At 43.5% G+C, this 19,265-nt stretch overlaps 1 protein-coding gene across 1 annotated transcript in view; it reads left to right on the top strand.

Annotated features, from left to right (window-relative positions):
- Window positions 1–19,265, top strand: part of LOC308148123 (proline-rich protein 5-like) — a gene marked incomplete at both ends in the record, with an annotated part of 29,483 nt that overhangs the window by 4,240 nt on the left and 5,978 nt on the right. Inside the window, 6 exons of the mRNA XM_080521557.1 lie at window positions 2,627–2,707; window positions 2,961–3,009; window positions 9,879–9,942; window positions 12,960–13,051; window positions 14,650–14,787; window positions 15,164–15,278. Coding sequence (XP_080377683.1) covers window positions 2,627–2,707; window positions 2,961–3,009; window positions 9,879–9,942; window positions 12,960–13,051; window positions 14,650–14,787; window positions 15,164–15,278 — 539 coding nt within the window. The remainder of the gene's footprint in view (window positions 1–2,626; window positions 2,708–2,960; window positions 3,010–9,878; window positions 9,943–12,959; window positions 13,052–14,649; window positions 14,788–15,163; window positions 15,279–19,265) is intronic.

Here is a 19,265-nt window from a genome sequence, read left to right on the forward strand (position 1 = left end):
GACTGTACCGGTCCATACCTGACCTGTTTGTGTTCTGGAAACCTGAACCGTACCGGACTGTACCGGTCCATACCTGACCTATTTGTGTGGAAACGGGACTAAATGATTCGCTCCTTTTCCTGCTTATGCACTTTCCACTGTGCACAGCTGCAAATGTCTCACCCAGCACATCTGCCTTGATACTGTTCCTCTGTTTAAATGTCCCTTTACCATCATTAATGCATACCAGACATTTGTCGTCCATCATTTCTTCCACTATATTCCCGTTGTGGATGTATGCTGGATGCCCCATAAGCTCTTATGTGCTCTGAAATCTCCGCACCATGCTTCTCTTCTATGTAAATGACTTGTTCTTTATTTCAATATGTCATTGGTTAAATGTCTGCATGGGTTGTCAAAGTATATTATCCTAAGACTTCTGTCACTCGTGGGGCTCCAGAGCTCAACTACCACTCTATCTGGTGAGGTACTGAGATCTCCCTATGGGAACCCGTCTTTAGTACATGGAGCACCTCCTCCTCCACTCTGGTGAGCACATCTGTCTCACCCCACTGCTGAATCCAGTGGTGAGCCCATCTGTCTCACCTCACTGCTGAATCCAGTGGTGAGCCCATCTGTCTCACCTCACTGCTGAATCCAGTGGTGAGCCCATCTGTCTCACCTCACTGCTGAATCCAGTGGTGATCACATCTGTCTCACCTCACTGCTGAATCCAGTGGTGAGCCCATCTGTCTCACCTCACTGCTGAATCCAGTGGTGATCACATCTGTCTCACCTCACTGCTGAATCCAGTGGTGAGCCCATCTGTCTCACCTCACTGCTGAATCCAGTGGTGATCACATCTGTCTCACCTCACTGCTGAATCCAGTGGTGAGCCCATCTGTCTCACCTCACTGCTGAATCCAGTGGTGATCACATCTGTCTCACCTCACTGCTGAATCCAGTGGTGAGCACATCCGTCGCACCTCACTGCTGAATCCAGTGGTGATCACATCTGTCTCACCCTACTGCTGAATCCAGTGGTGATCACATCTGTCTCACCTCACTGCTGAATCCAGTGGTGAGCCCATCTGTCGCACCTCACTGCTGAATTCAGTGGTGATCACATCTGTCTCACCCTACTGCTGAATCCAGTGGTGATCACATCTGTCTCACTTCACTGCTGAATCCAGGTATTCTGAAGTCTAACTGTGTTTCCTGAACACAAATAATATCTGGAACTACTTCCAGACCATAAATCTCTTTTAAGCTCTGGTCCGTTTGCTGTCAGACGTCTAGCGTTCCACTGCAGTATGAGTATAACCAGGATTATTGTTTCAAGCCACTTCATTGATGTTTCCTGCTTCTTCTGTTTCTGTCAACACTGAATGGATCTGATCTGCTTTCATTTCCTTCATGTCCAGAAATCTTCCACAATTGTCTTAAGTTGATCACTTTTCTTCATGTTTACTGTTACAGTTATGTCACGACAGATGCAAACCACAAAGTTCTCTTTTTTCACCATCATGGTACCGTCATCCACTTTACATTTATGTGAGCACCTGCTTTTCTCAGTTGTAGATGCTGGATAGGATTTGGATTTGCTTTTCTTGAACGTTTGATGTCTGAGCTCTCCCTGTCGCTTGACAATGTCCATACTGTGTTCCTTCTCTTCTTACTGTCTTTAGCACGCGACACATTATTCTTTCCTTCGACTCGCTGAGTTTCTCTTGCTTCTTTCTGGATTAAGCATCCTCCAGAAGCTGCACTGTGATCTCCTCCACAATTACAACATGTAATTTGTGCGTCTTTCCTACATGTTCCATATGCATGCTGCCCTCCACATCGGGCACACCTTCCATTTCCTCTGCAGTCTTTAGCGATATGTCCCTTTCTTTGACAAACAGTACGTAGCAACTGACTGGACTGGTATGTAGTAAGTAGTTCCTCCGCACTTCCCTTAAAACAACAAAGTAGTTCCTCCCTGTTGTGTCGTCAGGGACAGATAAACAACAATAATCTATACTCGGTAACAAAAAAAAATAAATGCAATCAATAGAACTGACTTGTTCTATATTTAAATAGTATTCACAACTTTAAATTGTCAATGGAAAATGTTATTTAACTAATTAGTTTACCCCAAAAAGTACAGTAGGATTTAACTTGAAAATACAAACCAATACTAACAAATAACTGATATTTATCAAGTTATTACAATAATCTAGTATATTATACACAATATATATATATCTCCACATATGGCACAATATATATTGCAGTATGTTGGAGCATATAAGGACAGACTTGCATGTAAAAATATAGTGCCACTTTTGATTTACAATATACTGCAATATATTTTTGTTTCGTAAGGGAAGCTCATAAAGACTTAACAAAATAACATTTTGCATAACTATTCACTGACAAGTGAATAGCTACACACATTCTAAGTTGTGGGCGTGTTCTGTAAATGAAATCATTCAAACCCTCAATTGATCCCATTTTAATTCCAGGTTGTGAGGCAGCAAAACACGACACATTAAAGGAGGGTGGATGTTTGTACAAGGCGCTGCAGCTTGTTTATAACAGATGGACGGGTGATCCACTGTAAAAACCTCTAAGCTGACTTGTTTTTAATTTCTTTTCTCAGAGTCCAGTCAGCTGTGATCAGAGTTTTCCAGGGAAAAGCTCTGCAGAATAATGAGCTCTACTCCCTCAACGAGAGCGTCAGGTAATGACTTTCTCTTCTGTTTCCTTTCGGATTAGAAATGCATTGAAGAAATAAAGTACAAAACAGTCACATTTATTCATACATTTATTTGAGCAATTTGATATCTGTGATTCAGTCGTGACATTGAGTAAAACTGTTGATCCTCTAGACACATTTTAAGGAGAACATTTGCACGTTGCACGATGTCTGTATGGGAGAAACCAGTGAAAAGATACTTCAGTCTGTCTGATTCTGTTAAACCTCCCATGTGTAGGTGGCTTCTGAAGACTGAGATGGGCTCCTTCATCACAGAGTACTTCCAGGTAGGTCTCCTCCGTTCCTCTATTTCCTTTTTGGATGGACCGCCACAACGGACGGTACCTTTCCTCTTCACACGAGAATAGAAACACGTCCATCGGAATGTGAGAGCCTGCGTATTTTGAAATGAATTTCTTTCTGAACCAGAGCAGGAGTTGATGTCCATCTTTTGTCCAAACTGAGTCCACTTCCCACTAAGTGCTGCTGTCAAACATCTATCCATCCACCTTCTAGACCAGTGTTTTTCTACCTTTTTGAGCCAAGACACACTTTTTTGTTTGGAAAACTCTGGAGTCACACCTCCACCAGAAAATGTTAAGATGTTAAACTGTGTAGCCTCTATTAACAATATAAAGTCTTTCTCATCAAAGTTTTATCAACAGGAATCCAGTAAATCCAGAAAGCAAGGACTTTTTTTAATAGTGCCTCCCTCAGTGTGAAACCTGGACCTGATGGATGAAGAGCTGAGATCCTGGTTCACATTCTTCCTTTTCAAAAACTTCTCCATCACTGTCACTGACACAGTACTTTGATACAAGATGGTAGCAGGAGGTGGAGATGAACCACACTGACGTCTGTCACTTTACATTTCACCGGCAAAGTTCTGTGCTGCCCTCTAGTGGTGAAGAGTATTGTAGCATCACGGAGTTGGTCGCTGCAGCGCATGATGGGAGTTCAGGTTGTGTGTTGCCGGAGGTTATTGAGGGTTATTGTTGGGATTGTTGTGTGTTGGTTTGTGCTTGTGTTGTGTTTTTGTTCCTCGGTTCAGATAGTTCATTATTTCCTCTAGTTTGGTTTGTTGGATGTTGGTGTGAAACGTCCAACAACTCAGGAGTGAGAAATGTGTTGTGTGGAGTCTCGTCCTGTTATGAAGTTCCAGTTGCATGTGTTCATGTCAAAATAAAAGCCTCTGGTGTTCAGCTGGAAGAATAGAATCTCAAATCAAAGCAATTCTTCCTCGGTGCTCGCCGCAGTATTAATACACGATTACTCTGCACACTGCTCTGATAGTTGACAGCGGCTGTGAGAGTAAATGTTTTTTAGAAAAAATGTGAAATGTGATAATTTCCCACGGCTCACCTGACGAGATCTGGAGGAAACACCAGTGTGCCGCGGAGCAGTGGGTGAAAAACACTGTTCTATACTGCTTCACCCTGTGGAGAACCAGGAGGCGCTGCAGTCGGTCCTGGTTCACTGAATGAGGCAGGATTCACCTTGGACTGGTCGTCAGTGTGTCGCAGGACAATACAGAGACAAACCATCACACATTCACACAAAGGGGCAGTTTGGCATCACCACTTAAACTCGCAGGCGTGTTTTGGGACTATGAGAGAAAAGTGGAGTTCCTAGGGGAAACTCCTGCACACCCAGGGACTGCAGGAAACATATCAAGTAAATAAAAATAGCAAGTACTACGTGATGTGTCATCATCCACAGCTCCACAAAACAACATGAGTGATGTCTGTGGTTTGCAGAATCTTTCATATTAATGTGAACAACAAAACTAAGACAGACTGTAGATTATGTTCTGCAGGACCAGGGGTAGGGAACCCTGGTCCTGGAGGGCCCGCAGCCCTGCAGGTTTTAGTTGTTTCCTGCTCAAACACACCCGATTGGTCGTGATGAGGCTCTGCAGAAAGCTTGATAATGACCCACTGACTGCTGTGAGCTGTGTTGATGTGAGGAAACCTCTGAAGGACCAGGGTTCCCCACCCTGTGCTAGAACCTCAAGAGAAGGAGAAAGACGGTTGGTGCAACGCAGCTACAAGACATTCTGGTCAGCACAGTTCACTGCATGGCGCTCATTTCTTACTTTAACACGTTTACAGCACAGCTGAGCAAAGTCCGTTGTGTTTATGAAGTGGTGTCGAGTGGATTTAGACCTTTCTTCCTACATTTTCATGCTCGTTTAACAATCTTGCTCATTTCTGGCTCAGTGCAGTAAAAATAGTTGAAAGCCATACTTGATTAAAAGTACAGATACTTTGCTTGAAATGTACTTCAGTAAAAGTGTGGTTCACCCATGAAATAGTTACTTAAGTAAAAGTCTTAAAGTATCTCAAATGGAATACTAAAGTCTTGTAGGGATTTCTTACCTCATAAGGACCACTCGGTACCATTTATGTTGTTTGGTTATCGATAATGATTAATAATTATCAAAGATAGTTATTAATAATGTTGTTGAAATGTAATCTGATCTGTATCAGAACCTCGGAGCTCCACCTGTTCAACAGGAAATGATAGTCAATTCAGTTATATCAGTCTCATAAGATATACTAAACACTTCATCAGGAATTTGAATTAATAGTTAAATTAATTACAATTACCAGAATTAACAGTAAAGATTGAAGGATTTTGGAGTTCTTGACACAGAAGAGTCGACATTTCATTCACCTTTGTGCTCATTAATAAAACAGCAAGTATGATTCCAAATTTTATATTTATTTACAATGAAAACAAATAAAACACAGATTCTAACTACATATATACAGCTGGGTGTGTGTGTGTGTGTGTGTGTGTGTGTGTGTGTGTGTGTGTGTGTGTGTGTGTGTGTGTGTGTGTGTGTGTGTGTGTGTGTGTGTGTGTGTGTGTGTGTGTGTGTGTGTGTGTGTGTGTGTGTGTGTGTGTGGAAAGAGAGAGAGAGAGTGTGTGAGACGTGTGATGAACTACAAAACAAGATGGCGGATCACAAGAAACTACATTCCAATGGAGGTTATCAGAGAGCAGAAGTCTGTCCTGGGTCTCCACCATGTGCTGGAGAACAATGGAACATGAAGCTAGTCTTTAGCATCTGCTTCCTGTGTGTCTCTGCTAAAGGACCATTTCTAGAATGAGTTTATGTGAATGAGACTTGTTTTGTAAAACGTCAGGAGTCGTCAGATGGTGTTAAGTTACTGTGTGATGTTGTCTTTGATGTGATATGTGTAGGATTGTGAGTTAACTAGTTAGTAAAGCAAAGATTAGCATGCAGACCCTGTGTCTGTGGCAGAGCTAACGTTGGTTTACAGGTTGATCACTGCTCCTAATATCATTATCTATAGAACTCAATCACTGTAACAGAATCAACACATCTTCATAAAGTTAAACAGTTCTATCATAGCATCAGGTTTAACTAATCTCAGGTAAAGCCCAGTTGTTGTTCCCACTTCCTTGAAGGAGTTCAGTTGTTGTCCTGCTGGAGGGAAGCTGGTGTCTTCTCCTGTAGTTAGCACCTCCTGCTAACTGTGGTTGCTGGTTCTGCAGGCTGAGGAGAAGAAGATGGAGTTGATGTTTCAGGAGTCCTTCTTTGCAGCTCCTGGTTGTTCCTTTTGTCCAGACTGAGGAGCTGGTCGCTCAGGTCTATGATGGTTTTCCTGCTGGTTGAGGAAAACACAAAGAAGTTCTGTGAGGCGTCTTTCCCTGGTCCGTCCTGGAGGAACTGGTTGGGTTTCCTGGAGATCAGACTCTGGGTGCTGGTCTCTGGATCAGGGGAAGGTCTGACCCTCGTGGTGGGTCAGCAGAGGAGTTGAGGAGTGAAGGCCTCTGGTTGCAGGCCTCTGGTGTTAGCTGTATGCTAACGCTGGGTGAGTGTTAGCTGTATGCTAGCACTGGGTGAGTGTTAGCTGTATGCTAACGCTGGGTGAGTGTTAGCTGTGTGCTAACGCTGGGTGAGTGTTAGCTGTGTGCTAACGCTGGGTGAGTGTTAGCTGTGTGCTAACGCTGGGTGAGCTCGTCCAGCAACCTCCTCCAGTGAAGAACTGGAGCAAAAACCTTCTTGAGAGAATCTCTGCAAAGGCTTTTGATGAAGGTTGGGGGATTCGAGGTTGTGAATCCCGAGAGCCTCACCAAATCAGTGACTGGCTGAGTACATGGGGGGGGGGGGGGGGGGCGTCTTTTGAGTAGAAAGTGGGGAGGATTTGCATGGCTGAGGTCTGCTGTGGTAAAAGGTCCCCCCACTGGGTGTGATGGTCAATCACATTCCTGGGTCAGAATTCATGTCATGACTGTATCATGACAAATGAAAATTGTCTTTCCTTAGAAATGAACAAACTTTCTGTGGTCTTGTGAATCCCAACAGTATTAAAAGTAGAAGTAAAAAAACACAGAACAACCAAAAATATTTGTTTTTCTGGCAGGCTTTTGTCGTGTCTCGAATCGGGCCACAAAAATCTTCTGGTTCGTAGTAAAAGAACTCGGGCAGAGTCAAAACTGACCAAAGTCAAAGATCTTCAAGTCAAGCAAAGGTGTTTCTTGTTGGTACCTCCAGGCTAAACACCGTGAGCACACCCTGGAGTGAACGGCCTCTGCCCCGCTGTAACCCAACCTTTATACCTGAGGGCTATACTCCTCCCTTGACCATCCCCCCATCTGTCATCACCTCATCACCTTGATTGCCAGGCTCCCCAGACAGCCTTGACCACCTTCCCACACGCCTGTTGCTACACAGACACTCATTAAGACGCTGTCATGCTACCAATGTCCGTTCTGGAACATTCTGGAATGTTATGTTACGTTATGAAACGTCATGCTACCAATGTCCGCCACAGTTATGTCAGTACACGTGTACTTTATAACGTCAAAATCGTCGTCCTCCTCGAACGTGAACGTCCTCTCCACCCCGTGGTGGTGGTCCAGGTGGAGCACAACGTCTGTGACCGTGTGTCCTATACACGACTCTACACAACTGTACATGACTGTACACGACTGTACACAACTATGCACAACTATACACAACTGTACACACCGACTGTACATGACTGTACACAACTGTACGCACCGACTGTACACGACTGTACGGGACTGTACACAACTGTACATGACTGTACACAACTGTACGCACCGACTGTACACGACTGTACGGGACTGTACACAACTGCACACGACTGTACATGACTGTACACGATTGTACACGACTGTACACAACTGTACGCACCGACTGTACGGGACTGTACACGACTGTACACACCAACTGTACGGGACTGTACACGCCGACTGTACACGCCGACTGTACACGCCGACTGTACGGGACTGTACACACCGACTGTACACGCCGACTGTACCGGAGCTTGTGAGCAGATCCTCCGTCTCCCGTCTGAACAATCACAGTTTAAAAGCAAATAAAGATCCAGAGGCTCAAAACTCCTGAAGTGAAACACAAAGTACTTTAGGAAAGGTGGAGAACGTCTGGCAGCAGAACTGGAGACATTTTAGGGATCGTTACGTTATGTTACATTATGGATCGTTACGTTATGTTATGGAACGTTATGTATCGTTACGTTACATTATGGATTGTTATGTTACGTTATGGATCGTTATGTTATGGATCGTTATGTTATGGATCGTTATGTTATGGATCGTTATGTTACGTTATGTATCGTTACGTTACGTTATGGAATATTATGTATCGTTACGTTACGTTATGGATCATCATGTTACATTATGGATCGTTACGTTATGTTATGGAACGTTAGGTTATGTTATGGAATATTATGTATCGTTACGTTACGTTATGGATCGTCATGTTACATTATGGATCGTCATGTTACATTATGGATCGTTACGTTACGTTATGGATCATCATGTTACATTATGGATCGTTAGGTTATGTTATGGAACGTTATGGAACGTTATGTATCGTTACGTTATGGAATGTTATGTATCGTTACGTTATGGATCGTCATGTTACATTATGGATCGTTACGTTATGTTATGGATCGTTACGTTATGGAACGTTATGGATCGTTACGTTATGGAACGTTATGGATCGTTATGTTACGTTATGGATCGTTACGTTATGGAACGTTGTGGATCGTTATGTTACGTTATAGAACGTTATAGAACACACACAGACGTGAGCCCGAGTGGACCATGACAACAAAGGGTAGCGTCCCGTGGACTCCAGCGTTCTGGCGTCACAGGTGGACATTGGGAGCCTGATGGAGCTGCACCTGGTCCAGGACCCGACCAGAGGGGCCAGTTGGAGCCCTGCTCCTCACTCAGCCAGCTGGTAGCCGATAGCCAGCAGCTAGCCAGCTGGTAGCCAGATGGTAGCTGGTAATCAGCAGGTAGCCAGCTGGGAGCCAGCTGGTAGCCAGATGGTAGCTGGTAGCCAGCTGGGAGCCAGCTGGTAGCTAGTGGCCAGAAGGGAGCCAGCAGGGAGCCAGCTGGTAGCTGGTAGCCAGCAGGTAGCCAGCAGGTAGCCAGATGGTAGCTGGGAGCCAGCTGGGAACCAGCTGGTAGCTGTTGACCAGCAGGGAGCCAGCAGGGAGCCAGATGGTAGCTGTTGACCAGCAGGGAGCCAGCAGGGAGCCAGATGGTAGCTGTTGACCAGCAGGGAGCCAGCAGGGAGCCAGATGGTAGCTGTTGACCAGCAGGGAGCCAGCAGGGAGCCAGATGGTAGCCAGCTGGTAGCCAGATGGTAGCTGGGAGCCAGCAGGGAGCCAGCTGGTAGCTGGTAGCCAGCTGGGAGCCACATGGTAGCCAGCAGGTGGCCAGCTGGTAGCTGGTAGCCAGCAGGTAGCCAGCTGGTAGCCAGATGGTAGCCAGCAGGTAGCCAGCTGGGAGCTGGGAGCCAGCTGGGAGCCAGCAGGTAGCCAGCTGGTAGCTGGTAGCCAGCAGGTAGCCAGCTGGTAGCTGGTGGCCAGCAGGGAGCCAGCAGGGAGCCAGCTGGTAGCCAGATGGTAGCTGGGAGCCAGCTGGGAGCCAGCTGGTAGCCAGCAGGTAGCCAGCTGGTAGCTGGTAGCCAGCTGGGAGCCAGCAGTGGAGCCTGAACACAGTCAGCTGGGGAAATCCACAACTTGTAAATGAATGAAATGGTTGATGGTATTTTTGAAATGTAAATCTGATTGAAATGTACATCTTATTGAAATGTAAATCCTCTGTGTTGCTGTTTCAGAACCAGCTGCTGCCTCGAGGTCTTTCTGGACTGTTGGACCAGATTCACCACAGCAACGATGCTGGTCAGTGATTTAATCAGTGCAGATTTTAACCAGTAGTGTTGAACACACTTACTGCATCTGGCAAATATTTTCACCCTGCTTGGCATTTCCTGTGTTTTGTTGCCTCACAGCCTAAAATTAAAATGGTTGTTTGATGGTCATTTCATTTACACCCCATCGTCCACCCCCCCCCCCCCCCCCCCCCCCCCCCCCCCCCGACTCACCAGGTCCCAGGACAACAGCCTCCATTTGTCTTACAGTTCTACAGTTACAGTCAACTATTTTCAATTCTTTTCATCGTCTCTCAGAATTTTCTCTTTGTACATTTTCTTAAATTTGTAAACACTTGAACAACATTTAAATTCCACACTTAAAGAGTTCCACAGTTTGACTCCATAAACAGACGGACATTTCTGTTTCAACGACGTCGTGGAAACATGTTCTGAAAATGATCTTTTCTCCTCTGGCAGCACTGAGCTGCTGTAACGCCGCCATCTTGATCTTTAGATAGGATGTTTGGATCATTCTCAGCCTTCCACATCTTGCCACTGCAGGATTACTAATACAACCACACATCATCAGGAGGTAAAACTAACCAGCTCACCTTCCCTATTAGTGGATAAACAATCCAACGCTGGTGATTCTGCTTCACAATGACAGGAAGAGTCACATCCAAGGATCAAACAGCGACGTGGCTATGAACGCTTGGCGCCACGAGCCACTTCTCCCTGTGGTACCTTCTCCCCGTGGTACCTTCTCCCTGTGGTACCTTCTCCCCGTGGTGCCTTCTCCCCGTGGTACCTTCTCCCTGTGGTACCTTCTCCCCGTGGTACCTTCTCCCCGTGGTACCTTCTCCCCGTGGTACCTTCTCCCCGTGGTACCTTCTCCCTGTGGTACCTTCTCCCCGTGGTACCTTCTCCCCGTGGTACCTTCTCCCCGTGGTACCTTCTCCCCGCGGTAGCTTCTCCCCGTGGTACCTTCTCCCCGTGGTACCTTCTCCCCGTGGTGCCTTCTCCCCGTGGTACCTTCTCCCTGTGGTACCTTCTCCCCGTGGTGCCTTCTCCATGTGGTACCTTCTCCCCGTGGTGCCTTCTCCCCGTGGTACCTTCTCCCCGTGGTACCTTCTCCCCGTGGTGCCTTCTCCCCGTGGTGCCTTCTCCCCGTGGTACCTTCTCCCCGTGATACCTTCTCCCCGTGGTACCTTCTCCCCGTGGTGCCTTCTCCCCGTGGTACCTTCTCCCCGTGATACCTTCTCCCTGTGGTACCTTCTCCCCGTGGTACCTTCTCCCCGTGGTACCTTCTCCCTGTGGTACCTTCTCCCCGTGGTACCTTCTCCCCGTGGTACCTTCTCTCTGTGGTACCTTCTCCCCTTGGTACCTTCTCCCCGTGGTGCCTTCTCCCCGTGGTACCTTCTCCCCGTGGTGCCTTCTCCCCGTGGTGCCTTCTCCCCGTGGTGCCTTCTCCCCGTGGTGCCTTCTCCCCGTGGTACCTTCTCCCCGTGGTACCTTCTCCCCGTGGTACCTTCTCCCGGTGGTACCTTCTCCCCGTGGTACCTTCTCCCCGTGGTACCTTCTCTGACCTCCTGTTTAGAACGCACAAAGTCAGAAGGACGGTGAGGCCCTGATTTCAGTCTGTATTCAGACTGAAATCAAGATCAGGCGAGCGTTGGCCCTCCTGCTCTCCAGGAGGTTTCCGTCCTCCCTGGGGATTCTGCCCGTTCCTCAAGGAGAACTGCTGCAGCTGGTTGGTGCTTGTGAACCGCAGCCGAGGAGCTTGGTGACATTTTCAATTGAAGGGACGTCTGAGCTGGGACTTTCACATTTCAACACATATGTGGAGTTTCCAGTGCTGCTTAACCTGCTGGAGGTGGACCTCCGTCCTCGTCTCACATTGTCCTGCTGGACGTGGACCTCCGTCCTCGTCTCACATTGTCCTGCTGGACGTGGACCTCCATCCTCGTCTCACATTGTCCTGCTGGACGTGGACCTCCGTCCTCGTCTCACATTGTCCTGCTGGACGTGGACCTCCGTCCTCGTCTCACATTGTCCTGCTGGAGGTGGACCTCTCCGTGGTCTCACATTGTCCTGCTGGACGTGGACCTCTCCGTGGTCTCACATTGTCCTGCTGGAGGTGGACCCCCGTCCTCGTCTCACATTGTCCTGCTGGACGTGGACCTCTCCGTGGTCTCACATTGTCCTGCTGGACGTGGACCGGACCTCTCCGTGGTCTCACATTGTCCTGCTGGACGTGGACCTCTCCGTGGTCTCACATTGTCCTGCTGGAGGTGGACCTCTCCGTGGTCTCACATTGTCCTGCTGGACGTGGACCTCTCCGTGGTCTCACATTGTCCTGCTGGACGTGGACCCCCGTCCTCGTCTCACATTGTCCTGCTGGACGTGGACCTCTGTCCTCGTCTCACATCCTGTACAGACGGTGCAGGTTTTGCTCTAAAACCTCCCTGTGTTCAGCTCCGTCCATCTTCCTGTGGACTGGGACCAGTTCACCAGTCTCTGCTGAACAATGGGAATGTTGTTGACTAAAGCTGTGATGAAGGATATTAGTCAACGAACCCTTTTGATGAAGGAAAACTAAATAAATAGTCAATCAAAGTGCAACATGAAGACAAAGACTGATGAAATCTAACTGACGCTTTAGTCGGTGAGTTCAAACAATATGAACATGGTGTTTTTTCACAGAAAATAATGAAATGACCAGTGAAATGTGGCATCGTGAGCAGTTAGATAGATAGATAGATAGATAAATACTTTAATGATCTCCAAGAGAAATTCACAGTTCCCGCAGCAGCAATATGGAAACACAGGGGCATGCAGGGTTAAAAAACAAAAAACAAAACAAGCAATAGGTAAAATAGAAGAAATATAACTTGTGTATAAACAAATAATTAAGCAATATTTCCTGCGGTCCTCAACCTGGTACTAAAGATGTGCTGATGAAGAAGTGACATTAGAATATGTGTCCTGCTGCTTGTTCCAGTCCAATCAGCTGCAGAGTTCATGCTGACAGTGACTTTCTCTCAGGAGGGGAGCAGCTGATCGTCCTCACCGACATGTGGAGGCACTTCTTCACAGAGACCCTCCCCACCCTGCAGGCCGTCTTCTACCCCGTCCAGGTGAGGAAGGTTCAGTGGAACTCTGTGTGTTACCAGTCTCACCTGCAGCTTTACATCCTGTCTTCACCTTGAACCTGCTGTTTTACACAACATGTTCACTTTTTAAACCATTGAATGGATCTTTTAAATGTTGATCAAATGTTGATCTCTGTCAAAGCAGGAAGAGTTTAGCAGCTTTATGGGTCGACCAGCATTGAGGCCTGTAAAAAAAGTAATACCACAGAAATGTATATGTATGTTGTATTGTGTGTTGCAACATCCCAGAATGATTTATATCAAATGTAGAAAACATGAGGTTTAATTTGTATAGTTTTTTGGGTTCTTTTCATTACATTTTGTTTGTATTTCCTGCTTTTGCCTCCGGTGTAGTTTAATAACAGGCCTGAGGTCGTCCTGCAGCCTCGTCCTCTCCAAGTCTTTATGTCTTTTCCTTCTGTTAGGAAGCTGCCAGTTAAATCTTGATCAGGTTTGGAGTTTTCTGGACTTCTATTTTCTGACTTGAATCACTGCTGTTGCATCGAGATGTGGGATTTTACAGTCCTAGTATTTTAAGAGGCATTGTTACAAATGTTTTAATTTACTTATTTTTCATGGCTAATGTATCTTTTGTTTCCAGATACTGTTAAAGTTTATATTCAAATAAATATTCATGTATGCATATTTCATTGCACTACAGCAAAAGGAAAATGTATTAGCTTACACATATATTCATATAACAGTCCAAATCAGTTTTAATGTTTGATGTTTAATTTGTGCGACGACATGAATACAATAATCCTGGAGACATTATGTGACAGTGATGTGACGTGAACGGCTCAGTGTGAGTCTGACTTCATTCATTATGACAGATGCTCTGCACGCTGTCACTCACAGCTCTCAGGTATTTTTAACCTATTGGATTATTAGTCCCGTTTTGTCAATCTGATTAAATTCTTAACACTTGAGGGGTTACGTTTACAGCTCTAGCAGATTTGATTATAGTGTTTATATTACGGGCTGCACATGATATGATGACACCAACACTGACTGTGTCGAGGCGGACTGGAGTTTCTCCATGTCAGCATATTGACCAATCAGAGCTCAGGGAACAACGCTCTCCAAACTCTGCTCACGCTGGGTGAGTGTGTGCCGCGGGTCAGGACCAATAGACTTAGACTTAGACTTTCTTTATTGTCATTGCGAAAAACGTATTTAAATATATTTAAAAAAGTAGTGCAAACAGTAAAACATTTAAAATAAGGTGCATATGAACGATGTTGGATACAACTACACAACTACAACTACAACTACAACACAGTTGTGGTTTGTTCTGAGGGCAGAGACACAATCCTGCCCTTTGACCCTGATCACATCATGTGACTGACTCTGGTGTGTCTTTGGTTCTTTGGTGATCCCAGGAGGCCAAGGCCATTCAGTGCACGCTTTGACTGTGTGTGTGTGTGTGTGTGTGTGTGTGTGTGTGTGTGTGTGTGTGTGTGTGTGTGTGTGTGTGTGTGTGTGTGTGTGTGTGTGTGTGTGTGTGTGTGTGTGTGTGTGTGTGTGTGTGTGTGTGTGTGTGTGTGTGTGTGTGTGTGCGCGTGCGTGCGTGTGTGCTGCAGGGTCAGGAGCTGACGGTCAGGCAGATGTGTCTCCTGGCCTTCAGAGACTCGGTGGTGCTGAAGCTCCACCTGCAGGAAGCTCTGAGTACTGCACCCTCTGTGCCTCCAGCCTTCATACAGATGTTGCTCACGTTACAGGTACAATCAACTGAATGAAGGAATTCAGAGGAAGATGCTCTAACAATGTGTCTGTGAGTGTTTGAAGAAGGAAACTGATTCATGATTCATGGATCTTTCTTTTCCTCAACATGTTTCTTGCTGTCAGTCAAATGGTACTGGAGGTTTTTCTCTGGTACTGTACCAGTATCTGTGACATCTACTGGTATAACATGGTGTGTGAAGCTATATGTTGATTTATAGGTTAATAATATAACTTAATTTAACAACTAAAAACAGTGTAACTTATACAATACGGTAATGTGAATTAACTTGTTCAAACTCTATAAACGTTCTTTCATGTGAATTTTGTTGTAGATTATGGAATGTGTTGATGAGTCTTCTTTGTCTCTGTCAGGGCGTCCATGAGCCCGGCGCTCCCAGTCTGGAGTATTTCCAGTTGGAGCGTCTGGTGGAAATTGTTGTGTCTCCATATTTGTGCAATTTGATTAACGGCAGTAACGACCTGTTGGGTGAGAATGATCAAGCCTTTTTTACTCTCAAAACATAGTGTTCACATGTTTCTAAAACCTTCAGTGTTTATTGATGTAGTCCATACAATCTGACAACTTTATACAACCTCTTTAATCTTCATCAAAGCAGCAGAACTCTGCAGGGCAGTGAGTGAGTGATGGGAAGGTGAATCTAGAAATATTGTCATTAAAACACACATTTTAATGTTTACAGTAGTGTCACGTCATCAGATCAGGAGATAAACACTACAGGAAGACTTCCATGGCGTGTTGTGTTGTTTGTTGACAGTAAAAAAAATGACGTTTCCATAAATCAATCTGAGTAAAAAGGTGCCTGCAACTTTATTCATTACAAAAATCAAAAATAAAATTCAGTGAATAGCATATTGTAGAGTTTGTTGACAGTAGGACACATCTGGAGATGCACCTGGACACATCATCATGATCGTACCTGGTTCATCAGCTGCTTCCTTATCTATGTTAGGTTATCTATGTTAGGGTTATCTATGTTAGGTTATCTATGTTAGGTTATCTATGTCAGGGTTATCTATGTTAGGGTTATCTATGTTAGGGTTATCTATGTTAGGGTTATCTATGTTAGGGTTTTCTATGTTAGGTTATCTATGTTAGGTTATCTATGTTAGGGTTATCTATGTTAGGTTATCTATGTTAGGGTTATCTATGTCAGGGTTATCTATGTTAGGGTTATCTATGTTAGGTTATCTATGTTAGGGTTATCTATGTCAGGGTTATCTATGTTAGGGTTATCTATGTTAGGGTTATCTATGTTAGGTTATCTATGTTAGGGTTAGCTATATTTGGTTATCTATGTTAGGGTTATCTATGTCAGGGTTATCTATGTCAGGGTTATCTATGTTAGGTTATCTATGTCAGGGTTATCTATGTCAGGGTTATCTATGTCAGGGTTATCTATGTCAGGGTTATCTATGTCAGGGTTATCTATGTTAGGTTATCTATGTTAGGGTTATCTATGTTAGGTTATCTATATTAGGTTATCTATGTTAGGTTATCTATGTTAGGTTATCTATGTCAGGGTTATCTATGTTAGAGTTATCTATGTTAGGGTTATCTATGTTACGGTTATCTATGTTAGGGTTATCTATGTTAGGTTATCTATATTAGGTTATCTATGTTAGGTTATCTATGTTAGGTTATCTATGTCAGGGTTATCTATGTTAGGGTTATCTATGTTAGGGTTATCTATGTTACGGTTATCTATGTTAGGTTATCCATGTTAGGGTTATCCATGTTAGGGTTATCTATGTTAGGGTTATCTATGTCAGGGTTATCTATGTTAGGGTTATCTATGTTAGGGTTATCTATGTTAGGTTATCTATGTTAGGGTTAGCTATATTTGGTTATCTATGTTAGGGTTATCTATGTCAGGGTTATCTATGTCAGGGTTATCTATGTCAGGGTTATCTATGTTAGGTTATCTATGTCAGGGTTATCTATGTCAGGGTTATCTATGTCAGGGTTATCTATGTTAGGGTTATCTATGTCAGGGTTATCTATGTCAGGGTTATCTATGTTAGGTTATCTATGTTAGGTTATCTATGTTAGGGTTATCTATGTTAGGTTATCTATATTAGGTTATCTATGTTAGGTTATCTATGTTAGGGTTATCTATGTTAGGGTTATCTATGTCAGGGTTATCTATGTTAGGGTTATCTATGTTAGGGTTATCTATGTTAGGTTATCTATGTTAGGGTTAGCTATATTTGGTTATCTATGTTAGGGTTATCTATGTCAGGGTTATCTATGTTAGGTTATCTATGTCAGGGTTATCTATGTCAGGGTTATCTATGTCAGGGTTATCTATGTTAGGGTTATCTATGTCAGGGTTATCTATGTCAGGGTTATCTATGTTAGGTTATCTATGTTAGGTTATCTATGTTAGGGTTATCTATGTTAGGTTATCTATATTAGGTTATCTATGTTAGGTTATCTATGTTAGGGTTATCTATGTTAGGGTTATCTATGTCAGGGTTATCTATGTTAGGGTTATCTATGTTAGGGTTATCTATGTTAGGTTATCTATGTTAGGGTTAGCTATATTTGGTTATCTATGTTAGGGTTATCTATGTCAGGGTTATCTATGTCAGGGTTATCTATGTTAGGTTATCTATGTCAGGGTTATCTATGTCAGGGTTATCTATGTTAGGGTTATCTATGTCAGGGTTATCTATGTCAGGGTTATCTATGTTAGGTTATCTATGTTAGGTTATCTATGTTAGGGTTATCTATGTTAGGTTATCTATATTAGGTTATCTATGTTAGGTTATCTATGTTAGGTTATCTATGTCAGGGTTATCTATGTTAGGGTTATCTATGTTAGGGTTATCTATGTTACGGTTATCTATGTTAGGGTTATCTATGTTAGGTTATCTATATTAGGTTATCTATGTTAGGTTATCTATGTTAGGTTATCTATGTCAGGGTTATCTATGTTAGGGTTATCTATGTTACGGTTATCTATGTTAGGTTATCCATGTTAGGGTTATCCATGTTAGGGTTATCTATGTTAGGGTTATCTATGTTAGGTTATCTATGTTAGGGTTATCTATGTCAGGGTTATCTATGTTAGGGTTATCTATGTTAGGGTTATCTATGTTAGGTTATCTATGTTAGGGTTAGCTATGTTTGGTTATCTATGTTAGGGTTATCTATGTCAGGGTTATCTATGTCAGGGTTATCTATGTTAGGTTATCTATGTCAGGGTTATCTATGTCAGGGTTATCTATGTCAGGGTTATCTATGTCAGGGTTATCTATGTTAGGTTATCTATGTTAGGTTATCTATGTTAGGGTTATCTATGTTAGGTTATCTATATTAGGTTATCTATGTTAGGTTATCTATGTTAGGTTATCTATGTCAGGGTTATCTATGTTAGGGTTATCTATGTTAGGGTTATCTATGTTACGGTTATCTATGTTAGGGTTATCTATGTTAGGTTATCTATATTAGGTTATCTATGTTAGGTTATCTATGTTAGGTTATCTATGTCAGGGTTATCTATGTTAGGGTTATCTATGTTAGGGTTATCTATGTTACGGTTATCTATGTTAGGTTATCCATGTTAGGGTTATCCATGTTAGGGTTATCTATGTTAGGGTTATCTATGTCAGGGTTATCTATGTCAGGGTTATCTATATCAGGGTTATCTATGTTAGGGTTATCTATGTTACGGTTATCTATGTTAGGTTATCTATGTTAGGTTATCTATGTTAGGGTTATCTATGTTAGGTTATCTATATTAGGTTATCTATGTTAGGTTATCTATGTTAGGTTATCTATGTTAGGGTTATCCATGTTAGGGTTATCCATGTTAGGGTTATCTATGTTAGGTTATCTATGTTAGGGTTATCTATGTTAGGGTTATCTATGTTAGGTTATCTATGTTAGGTTATCTATGTTAGGTTATCTATGTTAGGGTTATCTATGTTAGGGTTATCTATGTTAGGTTATCTATGTCAGGGTTATCTATGTCAGGGTTATCTATGTTAGGTTATCTATGTTAGGGTTATCTATGTTAGGGTTATCTATGTAAGGGTTATCTATGTTAGGGTTATCTATGTTAGGTTATCTATGTTAGGGTTATCCATGTTAGGGTTATCTATGTTAGGGTTATCTATGTCAGGGTTATCTATGTTAGCTTATCTATGTTAGGTTATCTATGTTAGGGTTATCTATGTTTGGTTATCTATGTTAGGTTATCTATGTTAGGGTTATCTATGTTAGGGTTACCTATATTAGGTTATCTATGTTAGGTTATCTATGTTAGGTTATCTATGTTAGGGTTATCTATGTCAGGGTTATCTATGTTAGGGTTATCTATGTCAGGGTTATCTATGTCAGGGTTATCTATGTTAGGTTATCTATGTTAGGTTATCTATATTAGGTTATCTATGTTAGGTTATCTATGTTAGGTTATCTATGTTAGGGTTATCCATGTTAGGGTTATCC

Source organism: Blennius ocellaris (genome assembly GCF_963422515.1).
Source record: "Blennius ocellaris genome assembly, contig: SCAFFOLD_110, whole genome shotgun sequence".
Lineage (NCBI taxonomy): Eukaryota > Metazoa > Chordata > Actinopteri > Blenniiformes > Blenniidae > Blennius > Blennius ocellaris.